General features: G+C 33.4%; 1 protein-coding gene across 1 annotated transcript in view; it reads right to left on the bottom strand.

Annotated features, from left to right (window-relative positions):
- The window catches only part of UGGT2 (UDP-glucose glycoprotein glucosyltransferase 2), a 147,788-nt gene that overhangs the window by 117,391 nt on the left and 9,359 nt on the right, over positions 1-21,038 (bottom strand). The window contains exons 2-5 of the mRNA XM_081047050.1: positions 20,925-21,007; positions 13,088-13,218; positions 12,495-12,607; positions 4,198-4,372 (exon numbers count right to left, since the gene is read on the bottom strand). Coding sequence (XP_080903176.1) covers positions 4,198-4,372; positions 12,495-12,607; positions 13,088-13,218; positions 20,925-21,007 — 502 coding nt within the window. The remainder of the gene's footprint in view (positions 1-4,197; positions 4,373-12,494; positions 12,608-13,087; positions 13,219-20,924; positions 21,008-21,038) is intronic.

Below are 21,038 nucleotides of genomic sequence, written 5' to 3'. Positions count from 1 at the left end.
GACAAACATGAAATGTACTTCTAGAGATTACCCTATCAAGGAAGAAAAGTCACCATACTTTTTCAAAAGGTAAGCAAGCTGAATGACTATACATAATACTTCTGAAGATGTCGAAGGTTCTTTCCAGCTTCCAGACTGAAATTCTTAATCAGTTTTGCTACAGTCATAATAATTTGGCATTTTCTTTCACAGGTTAGGAAACCAGTTTAACGTACTGCTCAGCAAATTCCCTTGAGGATGTTATATGGCTTTGCTTAATTCAGGTTTGCACAGGGGCAGTTTTGCATGCTAAACATGATAGAGGAAGAGGTAGAAATAGGAGGGGAGAACCTTAATAGTGTATTATTCCTTTTATTCTCTTCTTTCCTCCCTAAACTTCTCCCTCAGCCTTAAAAATAAGTATATGACCAGAGTGACTATTCCTGGATTGTTCCATTTCCAAATAAGATGATATAAGAATTAGTTTCAGATATGCAGACAGGAATTCAACATTGCTGCCCACACTAAAATTTAATTTGCTAATTTTTCAGGCATATGCTATAATGAAAGATAGCGTGAGAAAACTACTTTTTTTTTATAATTATAGTAATATGACAAAGTTGAAACTCTTTTAAACAGTTTTCAATTTCATACAGCTCAATTTAAAAATAGATTTTGACTATCCACTCAAAAGGCAATCAGTTAGTGGCTAAGTCAACCAAAGTTCCAAGCCCACGTATAGTTAAAATTATAAAAGAAATGCAATTTCACATAACCAATTTCCATTATCAGTTCTGGAATATTATTAGCTGCTCAGTAATAAAGATAAATACTGATTAAATTCATATTTAATTTCTCCATTTGGAAATGTATTAATATAAAATTTGAATGGTAGCTTAATAAGTTTAGATTTGCAAACCAAAAGTGCTCATAGTCTAAATCAACTGGTGAGAAAAATCTTTATTCATTTTCCTATTTCTTCTTTCCCCATGAAAAGGCATCTGTTCAAAAAGTAGCATAAATAAGTCTATTTTTATTACAAATACATGTTGGCTAGATTTATGACTATTTTGATTGTACAATATGTCACTCATTAAATAGAAGGCTATAATTTGACGCTACCAAGTGCCCAGAGAGTTGGCTAGTATCATTTCACAGAAGTATATTTAATAGTCACATTCTCCAAAGAATAATTAGGGACAGGATTCTCAACAGATGAGCATACCCGCTGAAGGGTATGTTAGAATCACTTGGGAGACATTTTCGATAAAGATAAACATATACTTAGATCTCCAACATCCATTCCCACTCTGATATAACTGACATATAATATAGTTGTAGTAAGATATAAACATAATGATTTGATGTATGTATACATTATGAAATGATTACTACAATAACTTTAGCTAACATCCATACCTTAGTTTTTTTTCTTGTGATGAGACCTTTTAAGATCTACTCTCTTAGCAACTTTCAAATATACAATACAGTATTGTTAACTATAGTTGCCACGCTGTACATTACATCCCCCGTACTTGTTTATCTTATAACTGGAAGTTTGTTCCTTTTGACCACCTTCACCCATCTGTCGCCATGCAGCTGTTGAACCGTTTTGTTTCCTTCTACCTGCCCCCAAAGAAAGGAGAGTCTGCAAGATGGATCCTTTCAGGGACTTTGCCAAACCTTTGTGTTTGCACCTTATGCCTCCCTGTTTGGTCCCAGAAAGATGGCTGGACAGTCAATGACGAGTAAGATTCCTCACGGAAGGAACAACTCAAGTCAGACACAGTCGTGGGGACCAACAGGAGAACCCACAGGGTTCACAGGTGGGCACAGCCCCCCACCTTCCTCAGGCTAAGGAAAGCCTCAGCCTCTGTGGCTGCATTCCTTCCCAAAACCTGCAAGGGAAGTGATTCAATGAGGTGCTCTCCATCTATTCATCTACATATAGGTTTTGCCCCTTGGGGAAGTTGAAACTCATGGTCCAGCTGTTTGCAGGCAAGGGTGATTGACTCGATTCAGTTTTCTATTATAATGTATAGAATTCACAGATCTTGAGATTGACAGGCTTTATCTTCTTTGCTTCCCCACCTAACTAATAAAAGTTACTGCGCAGGCCCGACCAGGTGCCACAACACAGACCTTGAGGCTGCCGGTCCCTTGGCCTCGGAATTTAAACTCTATTCATGGCTGCTGTCTTTTCTTAACCCTGCGCCGCCCTCCTCGCTCCCCACTACTCTCGTCACACCCATCACTGCCCCAGGTCCCTCGCAACCTCCAATCTATTATCTTCTGTGAGTTCAGTTTTTTAGATTCCACATATAAGCGAGATCATACAGTATTTGTATTTTTCTGTCTGACATATTTCACTTAGCGTAACGCTCTCAAGGTCCATCTATGTTGTCGCAAATGGCAAGATTTCCTTCTTATTTAAGGCTAAGTAATATCCCATTTTATATACACATGCACACACACACTTTCTTTATCCTTTCATCCATTGATGGACAAACAACTTTGCTATTTTAAGTAACATAAAAAAAAGTGTTGTATTATGTTATATAAGACCAGGTCTTATAGTAAAATAAGACCAAGTGTTATAGTAAAATAAGACCAAGTCTTATATTAATTTTTGCTCCAAAAGACGCATTAGAGCTGATTTTCCAGCTAGGTCTTCTTTTCGGGGAAACACAGTATGTGTCTGTATTTACGCCAGTATCATACTGTTTTGATGACTACATCTTTATAATATAGTTTGAAGTCAGAAAGTGTGATGCCTCCAGCTTTGTCTTTCTTTCTTAAGATTGCTTTAGATTTTAAAGCTGCTGCAATTAAAATGATGCTGTATTTGTGCCGAATAGATACACACATTATTGGAACTGAACAGAAAGTTTAAAAACACACATACATGAAAACTTGCTATAAGATGGGTTAGAATAAAGACTTAACTGTTCAATTAGTTATGTGGGGACCAATGATTTTCATATGAAATAACTAGAATTATCTCTCTAACTCACAGCATATTCAAATACATTCAGATGGATTAAGGACCAAAACATAAAGAATAGCGTTTTAATTCTCACAAGAAAATACAGGAAAATGTCTTTATGACATCGTGAAGAAAAACCATTAAAGAAAAGTTGGATAAATTTGACTACATCAAATTAATACTTGTGCTGAACAAAAGATGTCATAAATAATTTTTTCAATACAAGAAAACCAGAAATACACTCGAAGATGTTTGAAAAGTATAGAAGAAAAGATTAGTATTCAGAATATATTTTTAAAAATCTGTAAATGAGGGGAAAAAAAATCCCTAAAGAATCCAACATAAAAGCAGGCAAAGGATACAGATAGGAAATTAACAAGTATATTTGTAATGACTTTATTTATTTTTTATTAAAATTTATTGGGGTGACAATGGTTAGTAAAATTACATAGATTTCAAGTGTACAATTGAGTAATACATCATCTATATATCACATTGTGTGTTCACCACCCAGAATCATATGTAAATTAGTAATACTCTGGGAAATGCAAATGACAACACTTTTTCTATGTTGGGAATTTTGCAGTAAAAAAAAATAGTAAAGTCCTTCCTCTAATGGCCATTATATTCTAGCATGTGCCTATGAGAGTTTAAACGCATGTGTGTGTGTGCGGGGGGTGGAGGGGAGAATTAGAGGTATTAAATAAAATTTGGGATACAGTTAAAAAGTGCCATAAAGTCATTCAAACAGAATAATGTGATAGAGTGCAACAGCAATGAGAGGTTGAGAGTGGGATATAATACATTTGACCAGAAACTTGAATAAGTAGTCAGCTGTCCAAAGAAACAGGGTTAAGACCATTCCTATACCACATTTGTATCATTGTATCAAGTAAATCAGATTTCAGCATCATAATGCATTTTCATTAAAAAAAGTATTTATGAATCCTAGCACATACTGTACACATGTTATTGAATCATGACTTTGTTTTTTTATCCAAGTTTTAAATCTGTTCCAGCTATAAGGGGAAAATTTGTAAACACGATACCCCCAGAAAAGACACAGAATCTCAATATGTTTTTCCATATAAAATTCACATTTGCTAGTTGTGTTAATTTTTTAAAAATCTTTAAATAACAGTCCTGATGAAATTGTGCGAAATCTAGTAAGGAAATTCTCATAAAATGTATTTTTCATAGCCAAAATAATCTTGAATAAAAGAAACATGTACCTGAATATAATGACGAAGAACATACAGAATTTCTCCATTGTGAGCTTTTTCAGACAATACTGTGTGAAATTTACCAAATACTCTCGTACCCATTTCTGCATAGAGAATAACCACTGGTAAGTTCTCTTTGTTTGTAGGAAATTTATGATCTCCTTTAAAAAGATAAGGTCTGGGCCTAAAACGAAAACACAAACTTTTAAAAGAATTCAAAGTAAAGAGCATATGAGAAATATATCATGACACTCTATAATTTATGCTTATCAAAGAACTTACAGGAATATGTACGTATATATTTATAGCCAAAAAATGTATACACATTATAAGAAAGAAAAAACTATTAAAATTTTAATACTCGATATATACCGATAACAAAAGATGAATACAAGTCACATTTGACTTCTGCAATTATAAGAGGTGCTCAAAGTGGTTACCACCAGCGTGCAGATACTTCTGATTAAAAAACTACTGCTTGAGTAATGTCGACCAAAGCGTCTACTTGTATACTTTTTTTGGCATACACACACACACACTCCCGAACACATATTATCACAGAAAGAATTTGATATCCTGTGGTGACTTTGTGCACGTAACTTCTACTAAACGACAGGAAAAGAAATTTTGTTAACCCAAAATTGAATATTAAAAATACAAGATTTGTTATCTTTAAACAACATATAATGGCGACATTTTTCAATGAAATAAAATTTGTATTTTATTCAGTCAGAATTTTTTAATAGTCCATTATTAGAGATTTTATTTCAGATATGATAACCTTGACCAATTGTTGATTATTATGTAAAATAGTTACAATAGAAAACCCTATGAGTGATTTTTAACTTTCTTGTCAACTAAAAACTACCTAGCAATGGCTTTATTTAACAAAGTGAAGCAAGTTCTGGGTTACTTGAGCCTGCTGTTGAGTGACATTTGTGATCAGTTGTATGACAATACAAGTGTAATAAAAGGTATAAACAAAGCCATTTGTTTTCTAATTTTTTTGCAATTACAGTTGACAGTCACTATTCAGTCTCGATGTGGTTTCTTCTTTAGACCTTTAGTTAGGAATTCTGTTCAGCTAGTTTTCAGGCTGTTCTCAAAGGTTGTTTTCTATAATTTAGTTGTAATTTTCATGTGGTCATGGGAGGAGGCGAGCAAAGCAAATATCTACTCCGCCATCTTAACCAGAAATCAGAAGAATATAATTTTTCACTAGTATAGCACAATTAAAAAGGAGTTTCAACTATTTAAAAAACAAAGGTGCTATATCATAGAATGATCATCAGTACTTAATATGATAACAATTCATTAAATCCTCAACTATAATCAAAGAAACAGAGAAGTCCTATAATCTGGCCCTATCATAAATAGACTTTGATACCTTCTTATTTGCCAGACACTGTGCTAGATTCCTTATACATATTAATAAATTCTCTCTTCATAACAATTTCTTTAGACAGTTACTATCATATACTTAAACTTCTAATTTTCTGAGGCTCAGACAAATTAAACATCCAGGACAAGTTCAAATAGAAAGCCAGAATTTCAACTCATATGTCTATGGAATTCCTAAGCCCATATCTTTTAACAATTTATATTGATAGAAGGAAAAACAAAAGGAAATGAATTTAATATAACAAAGGTGTTAGGAAATAACCTTTTATTTAATGAATTCAGATCTCTCCAATCTTTCAATCATTTACTACTTTTAATTAACAATGCAAAGCAAAGGAGGAAGAGGGCATGCTAGTGAAAAAGACTGTGGATTTTGAAATCAAGCTGAGGTTAACTATAACTCTAACCTCTATTAACTATAAATCAAACTAGCTTAACTATCTACTAGCTTTCTAACCTTGCACAAGTGATTTGATTTCTCTTGGGGGCCTATTTCTTTACCTGTTCAAGAGGAGGAATTCTAGCTACTTCCTAGGAATATCCTATGAATTTACCAAAATGCCTTGCAAATCATTAGCAAAGCATAAAGAACATGCTTGGTGCTCAAGAAATGATAATTTTTCTCTCACTCTTGCTAACACCCACTTATCTAAAATATAAACCAAGAATAGTATCAAGGGAAAAAAGGAAGCAACCAAGTGTTGGATGGTATACCACCATTAATAATAAAAGTAGGGGGTATATAGCTATGTAATTATGATTTATATATAGTGTTACAAAGAAACAACGGACCCAAAATGGAGTCACTTTTGCTAAGCCTCACCAAGACTTATCACCTAACCTATTTGGAGTTTCAATCTCTCCCAGGAATGGAACTGTAAAATCAACCAGTTTGGAATTTCCTGGTCAACACTAAGTAGTCAGGGAGGCAATCCGTTTAATAAGACCCCAGGCCTTCTCAGAAGGGAAGGTAACCTTGCCGGAAATAAACTAATCTTTTAAATTCCTTGTCCCACCCTCTTTCTGTCTATAAAAATCTTCCATTTTGCACAACTCCTTGGAGCACCTTTCTGTTTACTAGAAGGATGCTGCCAGATTCGTGAATCATTGAATAAATATTAGATCGTTAAATTTACACGGTTTATTTTTGTTCTTTAACAATATCTTGACTATTTGTACAAGAACATACAAGAACTTGACAGCACTGATTGTCTTTTGGGAGAAGATCTAGAAGTGTGGACTAAAAGAGAATTTTATAACTGCTGCATGTATGTATTGCATTATTCTAATTTTTAACGGTTAAACTTAATATACTGGGAATATATTCTTTTAGTGTAAACTAACAAAATGCATCTGCACTAATGATATATAATACATCCTATAAGGGGTTAATATGTAAAATACATAAATATATAAACTGATATAAATTAGTAATACCAACAAAACAGTCCAACTAAAAATGTTCAGAGGACTTGAACAGATATTTCTCCAAAAAGGACATACAGATGGCCAACAGACACATAAAAAAGATGCTCAACATCACTAACCATCATCAGGGAAATACAAATTAAAACCACAATGAGATGTCACCTCACACCTGTCAGAATTACTATCATCAATAAACCAACAAATAAGTGCTGGAGAGAATGAGAGAAAATGGAATGCCTGTACACTGTTTCTGGGGTTGTAAATTTGTGCAGCCACTATGGAAAACAGTATGGCAAATCCTCAAAAAATCGAAAATTGAGCTGCCATACAATCCAGAAATTCCACTTCTGGGTATTTATCTGAAGAAAACAAAAAACTTACTCGAAAACGTACACTCGTATTCACCACTATGTTCACTGCAGCCTAGTACTAATAATAGCTAAGACACTGAAGCAAACTAGATGTCCATCGACAGATAAATGGATAAGGAAGATGTGGTATGTATATATACACAATGGAATATTATTCAGCAATAAAAAAGAATGAAATCTTGCCATTTGTGAAAACACGGATGGACCTAGAGGGTACTTGGCTAAGTGAAATAAGTCATATAGAGAAAGACAAATACCATATGATTTCACTTACATGTAGAATCTAAAAAAAAAAAAAACAGAACAAATGAATAAATAAAGTAGAAATAGACTCACATAAAGAACAAGGTGATGGTTGCCAAAGAGGTGGGAGGGTGGGGATATGGGAATAAAAACTAAACAAAACTTATGCTCTTACCCATTATACTATGGTACCTGAGACAAGTTTTGTACAATACAATTTATACTATCACTATTATTGGATGATGTAATAAAACACAAAATCATATAGTTCAACTAGAAAATAAAATATTAAATAAGGTTAATTCATATATACAATAATTGTACAAAGAGTTAGACAAGAGAAATATGTATTTAGCTCCTGAGGGAGCTAGCAAAAAAAAAAAAAAAAAAAGAGAGTAAGAGATGAACATTGCAACTTTTAAGTTGCTTTTTATCTACTCACTTGGGTTTCATGAGCTAGATATATATAGGATTCTTTTTCATTTATTGATATATAACTAAAATTCTAAAGCATGTTTATATCACATCATATCTTATATGCTTATATTATTCTGTATGTAAAGAAAATTATTTTGTAGTCAAAAGTAGATAATATTTTCTTTACATTTTTAACCCTCCCACAGTAGTTATAATGTTACTGTACACAGTAAGAATGAAAATTCCCAAAATCAAAATTTTAAATGAAACTAATTTTTTTTATCAAGAAGTAATTTTAAATATGAAAAAAAATCAAAAAAATTACATTACTTATTTGAGCTAAACAGAAATTGAGAAAATATTTTGATGATAAGCACTGTCTGATATTCTATAGAGAAACATTCCTATAATATTCATGATAAACTCAGAGACATATTTTCTTCAATGAACTATGGTAAGTAAAATAACTAATTATTCAGTTTTCTGACAGGGCTGCAAAGTTGTACATGTACAGATTATATCTTCTATTAGAGAGAAACTCAAATTTCTATTTTGTTCAATTATTATAGAATAAAGATTGCCAGTTGAAATAACTTTCACATTTTAAAAATGGCTAAATGACTATTGTTCCTAATAATCGACTTAAGTTATTATAAATCAAAATCACTCAAGTACTCACTAAATCTTGACTAACAGAATAATGAAAACTTCTCATTAATAATTTGGCTTAAAGTTTGTGATATTACTTGACATCAGTATGGATATAAACATCACTATGTCTATTTCAGGTTTGTAAAATTATATCAAGTGTCTTTGCAGTGGTTTACAGTTTGGCTCTCATAGTATGTATGCACACTCAACCACTTTTTTTATTTTAATAAACTTTTTTTTGAAGTATAAAATTTTACATGTGGGGGAGAGAAGAATAATTTTCTTCCTACCTTTCTAAATTCTTCAGACTGGACTAATAATTAAATTAATATGTGACAAACTAACAGAAGAAAATGTCCAAATTTATTACACATGTAGATACAGAAGTCCATATGAATATGGCACCCGAAAACAGACTGGGCAGTTAAGGTATACATGCCATCTTGAGCAAACGAGGGGTGGAGGTTGATATTTCAAAGAGCAGGAAGGCCATTCATATGGAGATAGAAAAGCAAACATTTGGTAAATAAATGTTTGCAGAGTCATCTTTAATAATGGGACACAGACAGGACTTTGATCCAATGGGCCTTGTTTCCTTCCTCCCTGTCTATCACACTTAGTTCATATTAAACTATAGTTATCCATGATGATGGCTCCCTTCCTGGAGTGGGTCCTCAATCTAAGTTCTTTTAGGCAGTCCCAAGGAGGCAAAGGTTCTTTCTGAGCCTTTTGTTTCTTAAAAATAACAAACTTAAAATAATATCCCAAGAGGTATATTTTGGGACAGCAAAGTCTGCTTCCCCTTTAACACATTCATCCACTTTCATCTGATTCAATTACTAACATTTAACACAGGTATGATTTCTAAAATATTACTGTCAATGTTTAGATATTTGAAACCTGAAATAGAATTTTATCAGCCTCAAATAAGATTTGACTTCATTATTAATCTCTTCTACAACAGATGAAGAGATATAAATGTGCAAAACAAGAGAAACGGAATTAGCTGCCATTCTTCATAAAAACCTATTAAAACAAATACAAAATGAATATAATAGTAAAATCCTACTTCACATTTAAAAAGAGAAGTGAAAGAATCTTAAACTAGGTGAAATTATTGAAATCATTCTCATGTTCACTGATACCTTGGAACTCAAATAGCACAAAGTCAAATGGATTACCATCAAAAATTGATTTTTATCAAATCAGTGCTGTAGAAGTACATTTAGTACAGCAGTATCTTATACAGGGTATCTTATATTTTAATATTAGTATGAAAGATAATGTTTTCAAATAATTTACTATTGTTGGTAATTGGAAAAGCTGCTAATGAAACAATGCTAGATCAATCCTGAGGTTGAATAAAAGAAAAAAATTAGAAGAAATGGAATAGATTTTCCAGGGGCAAAAGTAAGGGCTCATCTATGAGTTGTTCATGAGTCTGTAATAGAGAGCATCTTCCTACACCCATATACACATACCTTTCAAAATTTGTTACTATGATTACTTCAGGAACTGACATATCATAGATTTAAAAAACAATTACCCCATACCTATAAAGAATTACTGGGTAAGTGGGAAATGGTCTTTAAAAATTGAATAGGTTACATTTGAAAATAGAAATTTTCATTTGAATTATTATAAAGGAAAATAATACAAATTAGCACTGGTGAAAACGTTAGAAATGGAGTGTAAAACATAACCAGCTGTCTGAAGAACAATTTTGAAATATGTACCAATTTTAAATCATACACTTGTTTATCTAGTGATTCTAGTTTTAGAAATTTATCTAAGACAAAATTATCTAAGACAATACATAAAGATACAGGCATAAGGACATTCAATTACGTAGTATTTATAATAGAAGAAAATATAAAATATCTTAGAAAGGGTCATATACTTAAAAGTTCTTGTTGATTAATATACAATTCATTTGATAAATATTTTTCAGCATCTACTATGTGTCAGGTGGAAATACAACAAACAATATATATTGGTCCTGCTGCACAATGACAAAGCATACCTATATTTATATTTATTTATGTGTATGGCATGTAAGGATGTATAATTTAGTGAGGGAAGGTTTTAAGATATACTTTAAAGTACAATTCCATGTTGGTTAAAATAGACATACATATTTACATTTTAATATATGTATGCATTAAAGAAAGAATATACCAAACTGTTAAAAGAATTATGGGTCACCTTCCCTATCTACTTTGTATTTTTCTGAAGTATCTAAATACTTTTATAATGATCACATGTAATTTTATTTATTTATGTTTTTATTTTAAAAATATAGCCTACCATTTTGGACAAAAAGTTTAAAGTTACAAAAGATGAGGGGCATGCTGATTTGAAGTGGATTTGGAAATTAGTCCTTATCACTACATTTCCCAGCATCTCCAAATAACATTTTCAAAGACACAGAAAAAGACAAAAACTCTTAAATGAAGTTGAAACTAATATAACCCTTAAACCATAATTGGGGAGCAAAACCCACTAACTATAAAATACTATACACAGTTTAACTTAGAATCATAACTGATGGTCAGCCTTACGACATAAAGCATAATACCTTAGGACCTGAAAAACAACATATTAGTCAAAAGGAAAGCTAGAACGATTCTTCGTCTCTTCTCTTCTCTTCGAAAAGGAGGACATGAGAATATCACATAGTAAAAAAGGGCAATTTTGATGCCTTAAATGTGTTATGATTGAGGGGAAAAAAGGAAAATAAACCACGTGTTTAGTTCAACCAAAGGCAACAGACTCAAATAATATGAATGCAAAAGGTAATAGATTAGAACAATGGCCAAAAAATTTTTTTGAATAAATTATATCAGTCATTTCTTTAAAAAAACACACAAAAATCTAATCTGGAAACATTGAAAGAAAATGAAGAAAGTTTAGCAATGAGAAATAGCTACAGAGAGAAAAAAAAATTAAAATATTTATATTTCCATAAACATATGTAAATACATAAGCTATATGCTCAAATAAGAAAAAACAACCACCATGGATCAATATTGATAGAGTGTCATAAAACAAGGATTATGTGTCTAAGGTTCACAAAGAGAAAAAACATATTAATCTAATGCTATTGATAGCTTCTGTCAGGCAAGAGAATTGATTTTACCCTACTTTACAAGCTAACAAGTTTTCCTTTTACTTTTTCTTGGATGCTGACAGAGGACATGAGACTTCTAGGTCAGAAACAAAAAGCTTTACTAGTAATGGCACACAAGCAGCATGAGCATTAGCATGATTGTATCAGTTTCCTATGATCCTCACATTCCATGGGGGTGAAATGGACCCACAGAATGCTACACATGCTACTTCCCGTATTCATTTGTATGAAATACTTGGAAGTAAAAAAAAAAAAAAAAAGTTGAACAACACATTCTAAAAATGCAATTCTATATTGTTGTTTTATGATTAATTTTTTATGTCCAAGGTACACATTTCAATTTATATTTAAAGCGACAGTCTAAATAAATCCATAGTTCTATATAGTACTTATTATTTACATAAAACATATCTATTTTATGGTATTTTGGTATAATTTGTATTCTAAAATAAACAGCTAATCAAGACAAAATACTTAAAGTACTTACATATTTTAGAAAACGACTCAGACTACCAGCTTATATATATTCAGCTTTTCAATAGAGCACATTCTTTAATACACAATATCTTGAAATATTAAAAGTTTGCATTATAAAAAATGTCTGCTATTTTGACCCTCAACTCTTTATAAACCACTTCTTTCACTAGAGGCTATCCTTCATTTACCTGGAAGTGGCCTTCTTCAGCAGCTTTTTAATCTCATTAACTTTACAGGTGTGTTTCTTATGGATCACCACAAATGCATCACAACCATCTGGTGGTGACTCATCAGCTGCAATCTAAGATTTCAAAGATTATATTTAGCTACAGCAGTTGATAATTACAATATGATTAAAAAAACTCACACGTTACTTTGATTAAAATAACTCATCAACTACTATTACGTTATTGCTCTAATTAAAGTAAAAAATATCTATACGCAGACAGAATCAAATATTTTAACAAAATCAACTTTATAGTAGAAAATACATGCTTCACAGTTGTTGAAAAAGTTTCATTAAATTAAAATTTTCATTACATGAAAATTCATTTTAATGATCTGTCCTGATAATTTCCTTATCCCAAATAACTACGAAATTACATAATATATGCAATTATATTATAATCAATAACAATGATAATATAATCAGTGAGAAGCTATGGAACCAGGTATTATAAGTTTATAAATCCTTTTGAACTAAAGATATTCACTTAAGATGCATTTACATACATGGCTAGCATCCTTCTTTGTCATATTTAATTTGGATATTTTTACATACCTGTTGAAACATCTGAATAGTTGGAGAGTATGCCCTTATAGAGAGAGCAAACTTTAAGAGATTGATATGTAAATTGTCTAAGAACTGTCCAGCTTTCTTCAAGATTAAGTTGTAATAAGAATAATCTGACTCTATAAGAAGAATTCAAAAGAAAAGGACATTAGTATTTCGTATACAACACATTGACACATTTTTCTCACTATAATGTGAACTTAATGTCATATAATCATATCTTAAGTTTGGTTATGGATGGTGTTAGAGAAAAATGGAAAATCAAGATCTCTATTTTATTATTAACTTCATATGGCTCTTCCAGTGAAGTACAAGAAATCAATACAAGTCCAGGTGAAAATAATTTTGCCATTAAAATCTATTTGGAAAATGCCAGCATATCAGATCAACTCCAAGGTTGCGGGGTTATAATACAAGAATAAGATACAGGCCCTACTTAAAATTTAAGAGGAGGCTAAGAACAGCACAAAAAATTAAAGACTAATATGACTGTTAATAAATTTTATATTACATGCATGACTACATTCTACTGAGGTTTAGCACATATAGCCAGTGTAATTAGTGTGTCCAGAATACTTTAGGGGACAGAATTTGAACCAGATCTTAAAAATAAGAGAAAGTCTTCTTGTCTGGAACACATTAACTTGAAATGCTGCTTCCCTCCTTGAAACCTATCTCCAAAGACCACAAAGAACCAAAAGGATAAACCCTGGAATTTAATTTGAAAACTACTGGACGCCCCTGGGGAGACAGAGACCATATGGATAGGAGAGGGCAGAAGAGAACGGCAGCCTCACGCTGAAGAGGGCCTGGTGGCACTAATGGGAATAAGCAGGGAGAAAACTATTTTTGCCCTTTTCTCTACACTGCCTTGGTTGTAATCATAATCTGCATTATTTCCATTGTGTCAGAAAACTGCAGTACTATTCTGCCAGCCAGAGGTGGTTAAGGTAACAACAGAGCGGCTCTACAGCCGGCTGTTACAGGTATCCATAGATGTGCCCCAGACATTCCCTGGTCATTTTTCTCCTTTATTCCTTGGCACTGGGTTACCAACTCATGGGAACTTCTCATAGAAAAGAGCAGAGTTGGGGTAGATCCAGAACAGTTACCCAAAGGTCAGAGTTCCCTGATGTGAAAGGGAGGACAAAAATGGTGTATAACACCAGACACTCTGGAGAAGGAAGAGGATGCTGACTGGAAGGAGACGCTTTGGGGGAGGCAACAAAGACTGGATTGTTTGTTGATGGTTACAATGTTCACTACTTGTTCAAAAGGTGCTGGGCTCACGACCCTTGGTTCCTTTCCTTACTACAATCCATTCGTGGTGCAGGTGTCACCTGGCCATATGAGAACTGGGGCTTGGGGAATCAGCACAAATCTGTGGATATTGTGGTTGTTAATTTTGCTTTGAGTAGTAAAGTCTTTTGTCTTTGATCCAGGGATCTCATGTCTTCAGTCAGCATCCAAGAAACTAATCTGTTAGCTTGCAAGGAGGGTACAATCTCAGATCCTTTACCTGACAGATTTGCAAAAAAAATGGAACGCTGACAGATACATAGATTTTGGGAGGAGAAAAGACCCAACCCCGTGGACAATTAACAGGATTTGAGGGCAATTCTTGTCAACTAAAAGTGGACATACTGACAAAATTGTATGGTCATCAGGCAGTAAATGGTCCTCCATTTTGTTGCCTGTCAATGAAAGGAAAATAAGGAGAAAGTCACAGGCCAAGAACTGGGCAGTATATTCAAAGGCATTTGCCCAAATGTCTTAGTTGTTAACTCTTCTCCATGCAAGTAGACTTCTTCACCAATTGTTCTGTCAACTTCAAGTCCATACCATTGTGACAAGTACAAAGACTGTCTTCAGTTAGAGGAAGGTTCCACCTTCTTCAAACAATAGGTACAGAGATGCATACCTACACTGAGTGAGAAAGGAAGGAAATTTGTGACCACTAAGTCCAGAAGGATTCAAAATCATTAGAACCTTGGTTTGCCTGGAAGATGAGACGATGAAATACATAATGCAGAATTACAACCACCTATGTTTCAACAACTCTACAGTCTGTCATGCCAACCTTAGATCCTTTCAAAGATGACAGTATAAAGTCTCAGAACTATTGCAATGGGTCCTGGCTGAAAAAAGAGATCTATGGCCCATTCCGGAGACTTCCCTTTGGTTAGTTATAATCTTTCAGCTCTGATCCTGGAGTCTCACATTTCATGTCTTATGACTGATGCTTGAAACGGTGGAAAGCTAAATTTTTAGCTTGCAAGTAGCGTGAAAATCTTGGGCCCTTTACAATTCTTGATAAAAAGCTCAAAAATGAGATGACTAAAGCACAAGGGGCTATAAAAATAGTTCTGAAAGAACTGAAGAAAGAAGAATAAAATACTAGAAAATATAGGATAAATTAGAAGTAACAGTAAAATGATGTCATGAAAAACAGAAAAAAATAAACAGATAACAAGCAAGGGAAATGTGAAGAAAATGAAATAGAAATTTTAAAAAGAGGAGAAAATGAAAAACAAAATTGAGAGTAAATGACAGATACAGAAGTCGGGCATAGGAGATCTGCAATATGTATAATTGTAACCCCAAAGTAGAAAATTAAGGGAGTAGAACAGAATGAAGAAAACTATAATCAAAGAAAACTCTTTAGAATTAAAAGGAGTAATGAATCTACATATCTAAAAATAGAGATTCACAATGGTTAGCATTTAACATTTTTTAGTAAAACTATGGGACTCCAAAGTTAAAAATCTAAAGTATAAAATTCACACATAAACAGTTATGTGTGTGAAAAACTCAAGGCCATTATTCCCAGGAGTTATTCATAGGGAATCAACTGGAGAGCAAACTATATATAGCCAAGAAACAACTGGAGAAACTACAGTTTGATGGTGAGCTCTGAATATACTTAACTGCAGAAATAAGCCTAATTAAGGAGGTAAGATTTACAGGAGACTGTAAAATGTATGCTCTGGTAATGTAGAAAAATATACCACTAACAAAAGTGTAACAAAGGGGAAATTAAATGGAAAGTAAAGTAAGCTCAGTGATTCCTCATAAATAATAGCTGGGAATAAAAGAATATCACTGAAGCCAATAAAGCAAGTAATAGACGCTTACGTATACTAAGAATATTTGTGAACAAAAGCAGATGGTGGTAAGGGGAAGAAAGGATCACTAGCGCAATCATTACTGATTGTAGGGGACTAACAGACAATATTTAAAGAAAGAGGAGGCTAACAACTCAGGCCCTTCACACATGTTATTTCTTTGGCCTGAAATGCAGGAGGGTGGGGGGTGCATGTTCAGTTAACTCCTATTCAGCAAACCTCAGCTAAAATGTTATTTGTTTTGTAAAGAGATTTCACTGACCTCTCACGTCTAGATGTTGTTACAGACTTTGATAGGACTGTAAACCATGTCTAGATTAATTCTCAAAACTGTAACTGAAAATTATTTGTATAAGTGTTTGTTTAATGCTGCCCTTCCCATTAAGCTATAAACTATGAAGGCAGGAAACTTTTCTAGCCTTTCAATTGTAACTTTCGACTCCTGGCATACAAAATAGGCATTCAATACATTTCTGGAATTAATATTTACGAATTAGTCTCTTCATTCTAGGCAATAATACTTTCCTAATCCAGTAATTTTAAAGAGTTATCTCATGAAAATAGATAGGTTCCTTCACTCTTACTTCTTTAATAAACCATAGATGATTTCTCTGAAGTTATGGTGCATTTCCCCCCTCGGAATCAAAAACTAATGCAACACTCACCTTCTACAGTAGAAACAACACAACATAGACCAGAGAAGAGATGTTATCTCAAAAGCTGATCTTTAAAAAGACGATAGCTATAGGGCTAACAAGCAAATAGCCAAAATTAATGAATTAACACAATTAAAATAAGACTACATCAGCCAAAAGGGGATTGGTCATCCATGAAAACAGAGAAGAAAGTCAACAGAAACAAATGTGAGTAGTGCCTGACAACAAACATTAAATTTTGTCAAGGTCTGTCGTGCAGGGGACCCTGCTCGCTGTGCCATTTGTCACGCGGGGCGTCCGGAGGGGTCTCTGCTCCCGCTCCCCACATAAGAACGCAGGACATGGTGAGGCCAAAAAGGAACACCCACGGAGCCATAGGTAGAGAAGTCATACCACTATGGTCTCACTGGAGGCTGGGTTTACACGACGTGCGACCTGCTGTCCGCTTTGCTGCCAACCGACCAACTCTCCTCCACTCTCCTTACTCTCCTTCAGTCTCCTCCTTCAGTCTCCTCGGCTCCCCTCCTTAGCCGCGGCAGTTATATCAGTGGCCAATGGCTTAATGGCTACAGCTGATGGCCAACTAGCCACAGCTGCTGGCCATCTGATCACAGTTGATGGCCATTTACTACCCGAGCCAGCACCTTTCTATGTGAGGCCGAGAGCCTGGAAACTGCTTTTTGGGGCTTTGTCCCCACAAGGTCACTGTTAATTGTTGTCTTCAGTATAGGAATGGATGTAGGATTCAGGGGTTTATAGAAAGTAAACATGTGTAATTTAGGCTTAATTTGCAAGATCATCTCAATCATGAGATGGATGCATTGGGCTATTTCAGCTGATGTTTTAAAATAACTACATCCATGCTCACCAACTAACCTGTTGATAATGATTTTGCCCTTTCAATATCCTTTCTTTATCTGCAACTTCACCTTTCACTTGATTTTTGCCAATTGGCAATATACATAAATCACTTGTATCTTAAAAAATAAAAAAGCAGCAGCAGCCTCCACAGTCAGCTACTGAGTCATCTTAGCTGCTTCATAGTCAATCTTGAAAGACTTAACATTACTTATCTCTACATCCTCAATCTCTACTCACACCTCAACCTGCTGTAGTTTTCATTATCATACCAATGAAACTGTTCTTACCAAAGTCACCAATAATTTTCTGTTTTTAAAAGATGAACATTCATATTACTTGATCTGCCTACACTATTTGATAACATCCATCATTTACCACTTAATATTCTCCTGGCTTTCATACATCACACTTTCTATGTTTTTACCTACCTCCATGGGTACTCCTTCTTATATTATTGTGTTCTTCCCTGTAGTTATTTCTTAAACATTGGTGGTATTCAGGGTTCTTCCCTGGGGACCTCTTTTTTTCCTCATTTTATACCTTTTCAATTACCCTCTTCCTGTTGTTAGCTCCCAAATCCGACCCTTTAGCCTAGATTTCTTTAGCTAGCTTAGTATAAATCTCTTACTCATACAGCAGCTTACTGAATGTCTTCATTTGGATATTCCACAAGCCATTTCAAATGTGATACATCCAAACTGCAAACATCTTCCTTTTCCAAACCCAGTTCTCAGTTACAAGTAACTGAGTTAGAAATGTCATAACATTTTCTGAAAATCTTTTCCTTTAAAATATAAAAGCAACTTTACTTGTGTAGAAACTATTAAAATCTTCAAGGACTTTAAGAACGAGATTCTTACACACTGAGCCCATGGAGAAGTAAAAATAAATAGGGACTTTGGAGGCAGATAAACCTCAGTTAACATTTCCTACTCACCACACAGAACTACATAGCTTCGGTAAATCATGCCACTTGAAGCTTGAGCATAAATAAATACATAACTCTGTGGCAGAACTATGTAAAATGCTTTAAAAACAGGTAACTCAATTAAAAAATCTTAATTTGTTGGCACCTAATATAAATTGTTCTCACTAAATGGCATGAAATTGGCACCTAAATTCAAAGTGTTAAAATGTTCAATATTTACAATTTGTTTAAGTAGATCATCAGATTTATTCTCCAGTGTTTAGAAGGTCTCATGGAGATTCAACAACCTAAAAATTACAAATAACCGAGGATTTGTAATGTTTCCTCTAGGATAACATCTTGAAAACAAATCAGGGAAAATCTGATAGTTGTTAACATATTTATTTCCTCATATATACCGTTCTTTCTCACACCTAACATGGTCAGCAATGATGTAACATTTGCATTTGACTCTCACCATTATAAATAAATTCAACAGAATTATATTATCAGTGTTAGTAATTCTTATTTAATACAGTTTATTTTAGGTTCAACCCCGAAATACACACACCTCCTACAATATAAACTTGAAGCAGAACTCAGGTATTCCTGAGCTTATATTCCAACTTTTTAATGATCTTCCACCAGATTGTCGAGGCCTGATGTTTCATTTAGCTATAAAATATGCTGATGTATCGAAGCAACTTAAAATAAGAGTTCAAAATTTACAGAAGTAATTTTCAAGATGGTTTCTTGAATGAAAAATGGCACTGAATAAACAGGTAGCAGTGAGAAGTGATTTGGGATCGATATACTGAGGATTTTAGGAGAGAGCCAGAAAAATTGGTTAGAGTTTTTTTTAACTATCATGAAAACTTGACATATTAATTCAGCCTCGTTTTACCTCAATTACCAAAATGAAAATTTCCAGGACAAACACAAAGCAAGTAATTTCCCAATGATGTGAAAATAGACTTCTAAGTGGTGGAAGTTCCTCTCTGCATCCCACTCCTGTCTCTTCTTCTCTTCCCCCTTCTCTACCACCTGTCTAAATCCTATCATCCAAATTCAGCTTCAGCCTTCACCACTGGAAAGGCTGTCCTGCTCGCTCTGAAAGACTAGGTACCTTTGTTTATACGCTACCATGGTACGTATTTTCCTATTAAAGCTCTTATCACCTAATAGCACACTTAGCTGTTTTGTTATCTCCTGCATTGCATTATGGAGGTCCAAATAACATCAGTCACGTTTATTCATCTGTATAAGCCCGGTATCTGAAACTTGTCTCATGACTCAAATGATTACTAAATAATGAACTTTTCAGTGAAAGTTTTTTGAAAGAGCAAGTTACTTGTTTTTTGGAACTACTTCAGTTTAAATATATCATTAAAGGCACGTCTGCCCTATTTTTTAAACCTATTTCATGAAATCATAAAGTTGCTGAACTTCAAGGCCAGATGAGCCAAACAGCCTCCGGTAAATGAACACTTAAAACATTTAAAACTGTTGTTTATCTTACATTTACACTCAGAAATAAACTACATAATCACTGTAGTAGTCATATGTTTTCTCTGTACAAGGCTCTGTGTACAATTCCTTCTTGAGGAATTCCATGTTGATACCATTTATTCCATTCTCTGTAGAGACAGGAAAATAACCATTCTTTATAATAACTAATAAGTAATAAGTAACCTTTTAGCCTATGCTGCTAAAACCTATTTCAGTATCTTTAGTCTACTGACCTTCACTAAGAAACAAATGTTCATTCTAAAGACATAGGTATGTATATATAGATATACATTTTCATATATATTTAAAAAGTTGGAATGAATAACTCCATTTTTTAGATAGTGAAATAAAAGCACATAAGTTACCTCACGTTTGAAGGAAAGTATTAAAAATCTCTTTAAGAGTATTTTGGCAAAAAAAACTCAGTATTACTAGATGCACCATTTAATACAATTTCAAAGAAATCTAGGTAAAAAGAAAACCATTTTTCAACAATCTCTAATTCTTCTTGATTATAATGCAATATCCAAACATTGCTAATTACATGAGTTTCCTTAGAATAAAGTATTAAACCGTTATATTTTTGGAAATGGATACTTAAAATAGTTTCCATTAAAGCACTTTTTCAAATTTATGTTCAAATTTATTAATCACTTTTAAAATTAAAAAGGTTAAAATATTAAACCTTTGCCATTAAAAACAATAAACATATCCAATGTGTACATATAAATACAAATCTTACCAGTTAAAACATGCACATCACATACCTGTTTGCTTATAAATTGCTAATTCTTTTACAGTGTCCAAAAACTGCCAAAATTTTTCATTACTTTCTTCTGCCATAAATTCACTATTAAAAAAGAAAAGTAATTAATAGATGA

Source organism: Rhinolophus hipposideros, assembly GCF_964194185.1.
Source record: "Rhinolophus hipposideros genome assembly, chromosome: 4".
Classification (NCBI taxonomy): domain Eukaryota; kingdom Metazoa; phylum Chordata; class Mammalia; order Chiroptera; family Rhinolophidae; genus Rhinolophus; species Rhinolophus hipposideros.
The sequence above is the reverse complement of the archived record's forward strand: the minus strand, read 5'-3'. Positions and strand labels throughout refer to the sequence as shown.